Source organism: Octopus bimaculoides, chromosome 24 (assembly GCF_001194135.2).
Source record: "Octopus bimaculoides isolate UCB-OBI-ISO-001 chromosome 24, ASM119413v2, whole genome shotgun sequence".
Lineage (NCBI taxonomy): Eukaryota > Metazoa > Mollusca > Cephalopoda > Octopoda > Octopodidae > Octopus > Octopus bimaculoides.
The window spans coordinates 3,320,379-3,325,991 of record NC_069004.1 but is presented as its reverse complement, the minus strand read 5'-3'; the positions used below and the strand labels follow the sequence as shown (position 1 = coordinate 3,325,991).

The window sequence follows — 5,613 nt, the reverse complement described above, 5'->3', positions numbered from 1 at the left end:
ACCACCTTTAGTCAAACAAATTGACCCCAGGACTTCTTTGTAAGCCTAGTACTTATTCTATCTGTTTCTTTTGCCGAACTGCTAAGTTACGGGGGATGTAAACACACCAACATCGGTTGTCAAGTGATGGTGGTGGGGGTCAAAAACAAACACAAATACATACATAAGATATATATATATATATATATATATATATATATACATGACGAGCTTCTTTCAGTTTCCGTCTACCAAATCCATTTACACAGCTTTGGTCGGCTCGAGGCTATAGTAGAAGACACTTGGCCAAGGTGCCAAGCAGTGGGACTGAACCCAGAACCATGTGGCTGGGAAGCTAGCTTCTTACCACACAGTCATGCCTATATAGATATAATCTCTGTCATTTTCAGGTGGGTCAACTGCTTGGATCCTGGTATTAACTCAGGACCATTTACCTATGAGGAAGATAAATTATTATTGAAATACGTCCAAGAGAATGGAGGTATGTGCTGTGAATTCCTACATTTCTTAAATTCCTTTCTTGAAGCAAACCCAATCATTAAATGTTTAATATGAGTTTTTGCTCTTAATAAGATTACCATTTACATCTAATTAACCTATTTATCCATCTTTTACAATGAATATTAAATAATAGATCCCCATCTTCAATGATGGAAAGTAGGGCTGCTAAATCTGGCTACAAGTAACAGACTTTACTACTTTTCAGGACTATGTGCTATTATTGTTTTCCTTTATTTTTTTAATTTTGATTCCATGTTGTTTTGTTATTCTAGTAATTATATTTACATTCATATTTGATTAACAACCAAATAGATAAACTAGAAATAACTTTTAGGCAATCCTTGTGTATGTGTGTGTTTGTGTGCATGTAGGATTTAAGTGCAAGCTACCATAAGTTTCATGCTTCTTAGAGTACACCAGTTAGATGAGCTTGTATAGCATGCTTTGTACTATCAGGCTCAAAATAAAACATGGCTACTCTCTGAGACAAAGCAAAAAAGAGTGAGAGGAAAAAGGAAATGAAAATAAAAGCATGTAGGGAAAGGGATAAGAGTTGTGTCCCTTGATCTGTTAGCATTGGGAATTAACAATGTTTCATGTGGTTAATGTGACAAGAAAAGGTTAAAGTTTGTAAGACTGTATGTTGAACTTGGAGAGGGTAATGTTCTCCAGTTCAATAATCGAAACTTCTCTAGATGTTTGCATTTAGTGAAAATTTCAAATCTAAATTTCAGTAGGTTGATGAAGTTCTTAGATTTAAAAAAGGATATACCAGTGGTGTCATTTGTATGCAATCTTCCATGAAAACATGGCCATTCATTGTGCTGTTCATGTTTGAAAGACTAGGGTGAATATTGCCTAACTCAGAAACGGGTGAGGATTGGTGACAGGAAAGGCATCTGGCTGTAGAATGAATTAGGTTGTCCCAATGAATTTCGTCTGATCAAGTATGGAAAATTAGACATAAAAATGATGAGTGATGGTGATGGTAGTGGCGGTGATGATGATGGTGATGAATCTGTGTTGTTTACCTTTCAGCTGGTAACTGGGCTGCTGTCGCAGCTCACCTGCCGGGCCGTACCGATCAGTTATGTTCCACTCAATATTACCGACTCAAGAAATGGCGAGATCAAGCAAATTTTGTAAAAAAGCAGTCTGTAAGATGATCACTTATCTTTTATTAAATTTTTTATTGTTTTTTAATATATTTTTTTATTGTTTTTATTCTTCTTGAGTCCTAGGACCAATAAGGCCAGTTGCACAGTTTCTATGCCATGTGAGGGATTAAGATCACAATATTTTCCCCCAAACAAGATGCCCATCTGTTGCAAGGTTCAAAGACAGTAATTTTGAGGGCAAGAGACAAGTCAATTACGTCGCTCTCCCCAGTATTTGACTGGTACTATATTTTATCAACACCAAAGGGATGAAAGACAAATTTGGCCTCGGCAGGATTTGAACTCAGAACATCAAGAGATCCAGAAGCAGTACTATTAAGCATTTTGCTTCACATGCTAATGGTTCTGTCAGTGTATCATCTTTTGTGCAATTTATAGTTATATAAATTTAAAATTCTACAATAACTTTATAAAAACAATGAATATTATTGCTAACCATTCCATGATACATAATAGCCAAGGAATATGTTCCAAGGAAATTTAAAGACCCAATTGTTGTTATTGTTGTTTAGTTTGAACAAATTGTCCCCTCCCGGAGAAAATACCTTCTGGGAATCAATCCCCACCCCTCACACAACATACACTGAAATAGTATTTATATGCTTGTCAATGATTCTAACAACAGTGTAGGCATATATTTACAGGACTATGACCCATCTAAAAATGAAACATATATATATATATATATATACATATGTATATATATATATATATATATATATATATATATATATATATATATATATATATATATATATATATATATCAGTCACAATTCCAGGTGATCAGCATCACTCAGGTTCATCACAGATTTTGCATAAGACTTCAAGCCTGCTTGAAGAATTTCATGTTTTCTCCGCAATATTTATTGCCCTAAATGGCTTATTTTTTTATATATCTAGCACTTATGTCTTTCTCCATTTCTAAATTAAGGGTGAAAATAAAACAACCCTGCAAAACACAACTGATCTCTAAACAAAGACGCACGGAATAACAGAAATCAAATAACGACAGCGGGGTGCACAACAAACATCCGTGGTCCGACTGTCGCCTGTACTCTTGACCAGAGATGCCAATTAGTCTCTTACACCTACCAGGATCTTTCGTATTGCTGGACAATATAGTAGAATGGAGACTTTTCTCAGAAAACCACAGCCCTGCTACATAGCGACACCTTTGGCTACACAGCTGCAACCTGTATACTAATGTATCGTATTTTACAAATTATTATCAATTTCTTTTTCATTTAACTTATTAACTTTTTCTTGTTTTTTCAGGATGAATCCAAGTCTTATTTCATGCCTAACTTTGATGTCAGTAAATATGCGGATCTTGTTGAGTCTGGAAAATCTTTGGATGTAAGTCTTTCTTTAGTCTTCTTCTTCAAAAGATATTTTTCTTTTACAGATTTTGTTTTTTTGCTCATATTTATCTAACTGGGAAGTCTTTGCATTAGTTATGAGGTCACTTCTGTCTGTTTGCTGCTGCTGCTGCTGCTGCTGCTCTTGTTGTTGTTGTTGTTGTCGATCTGCTGGTCAGCAGCTTATGTCAAGCAGAACCCATGGTAAAAGATTTATATCTCAGCTGTGACCATCAAGTCAGAAATGGAATACAATGAGAAGAAAGTTTGCTAATCATCATCATCATCATCATCATCATTGTCATTGTCACTTTTAATGTCCACTTTTCCATGCTTGCATGGGTCAGATAGAGGTAAACTTTTGAGGCAAACCTATATATATTTGTTTTTTTTAAAAATATTTTTCAGGAGTTGATACCTCTAGCTCGCCCTTCTAAGTATCAGAACACTTTCAACAATATTCTCCAGAAATGGCAGCAAGATAATCTCAAAAGAGATTTGGTGAAACAGGAACTCGATTCCAGAAAAGGTGAGTCTTGTGTTTTTCTGTCAGAGTTCGTTTTATGAAGGAATAGTAACTATTAGGTTGAGTATTGGTATCCAAACCAAGATTCCCTTTGTCTTAATTTTAAGACTGTTGTCTAGCCTTTGTCACCTAGTTTTAAGACTCACCTATCCTTCATTGTTACTCTGTTGATTACAGGTGACCCCTATGTACCCCGGCCTCCGTTGTTGCGGAAGTACTCTCCGAATGTCACAAAAGTATGGGATACGAGGAACAAACTGCGTCAAAGAATTGAAGAATTTGTTCAAAGCCAACTTGTTGAATCTGGCGAGATAAAATCCAGAGAAAAGACAGACAAAGCTGTAAGTTATTTGTTTATTTAAAAAAATTTTTTGTATTGTCATCATCGTCATCGTAGTTATTGCCATTATTGTCATCATTACATGTCATCATCAAAGGATACGAGCTGGCAGAATCGTTAGCACGCCAGGCGAAATGCTTAGCAGTATTTCATCTATCTTTATGTTCTGAGTTCAAATTCTGCTGAGGTCAACTTTGCCTTTCATCCTTTCAGGGGTCGATTAAATAATTACCAGTTACATACTGGGGTTGATCTAATCGACTGGCTCCCTGCCCACAAATTCCAGGCCTTGTGCCTCTAACAGAAATGATTATTGTCATCAGCATTGTCATCATGAATGGCTTTGGAGGTCCACCAGAACAGAACAGTAATCAAAGGGGTTCATTGGCAAGAAATGGTTAAGAACCATTGCTCTAAACCAGGGGTTCTCAACCATTTTTGTCTGTGGACTCCTTTGATTCTACTATTTTATTTTGGTGGACACCGCCATAGCCATTCGATGTTTAAAAACTAGTTTTATAGAAACTTCTTTCAAAATCCCTATTTTGTTTTTCACACATAAACTGATGTAAGTTGAACTACGTAAAAATGTTAGAGAAAGAAACCTGTTTCTTGCAATACATAACCAATACGAGATACATCTAAAGCAACAGTTTTTCGAGGGCCCTTAAAATACTATTGTGGACCCCTCAATTTACTATTTTGTTATGTGGACCCCCCAAAAATCTTATATGGATCCTCAGGGGCCATTTGGACCCCAGTTGAGAATCACTGCTCTAAACCTTGTTGTTAGAAAATGCTCTTCTCAATCATATAACCTTTAAACTGTATGTATCCCTTCTTTTTCTTGTAGTATTCCCTTATGCACTCTAAACTGGATCAACTGAAGCCCAGTACTCGGGTATCTGAGATCCTTAGGGTGGCCCGTGGCTTTAGTCAGAAGCCAGATAAAAAAGGTGACAAGAACTCAAAGCTTATACTTGCTACTGTAGACCAAGAAATCAAAGACTTGTTGTATATTCATTGGCTAAAAGAGAATTACGTAAACCGACTCCAACCGTTTGAAGGTGAGTGATAGATTTAAGTCTTTTGTTACCAAATTCCTCTTGAAATGCACTGCCTTAATTTCGTTTAACCCTTTAAGCACTCAAATTGCTCTGTCAAATCTGACGGTTCTTTTATCCATACAACTTTGAATTAAACATGTGTTATCTTGTAGCTTCAAGATTTCGATGATGTGATGGTTTATTTTTTTTTAGAATGGCATTGTAGGGTTGGTGTGAGAGACTGAATCTGGCTGATTTAAGCACAAAACTGCTAGAATATTTCGGCTGGATTCGGCTGGTTTAAATGTTAAAGGGTTAATTTTGGAATATATTGAAGAATTTAGTAAAATATCTGTCAATATTAAACTGGTGTTCGTTTAAGGTGGTGAGCTGGAGGGAATCATTAGCAGCGCATCGGATATGATGCTTAGCAGAATTTCTTTTTGGCTCTTTACATTTCGAGTTCAAATTCTGCCGAGGTTAACTTTGCCTTTCATCCTTTTAGGGTCCATGAAATAAAAATCAGTTAAGTATAGGAGTTGATTTAATCAACTAGCCTCATCTACAAGAATTCTGGGCCCTCTACCTATAGTGGGAAGGATTATTATTATTATTATTATTATTATTATTATTATTATCATTATTTTTTTTTTTTTTTTTTT

The 5,613-nt window shown here is 35.8% G+C and overlaps 1 protein-coding gene across 1 annotated transcript; it reads left to right on the top strand.

Annotated features, from left to right (window-relative positions):
* Positions 1-61: 61 nt before the first annotated feature.
* On the top strand, positions 62-4,996 carry LOC106868758 (uncharacterized). Its single transcript, XM_014914175.2, has 6 exons — positions 62-481; positions 1,540-1,658; positions 2,957-3,037; positions 3,448-3,568; positions 3,743-3,906; positions 4,759-4,996. Exons 1-6 carry the CDS (start codon positions 127-129, stop codon positions 4,978-4,980), a joined length of 1,062 nt encoding a protein of 353 aa, XP_014769661.2. The 5' UTR covers positions 62-126; the 3' UTR covers positions 4,981-4,996.
* Positions 4,997-5,613: the final 617 nt, after the last annotated feature.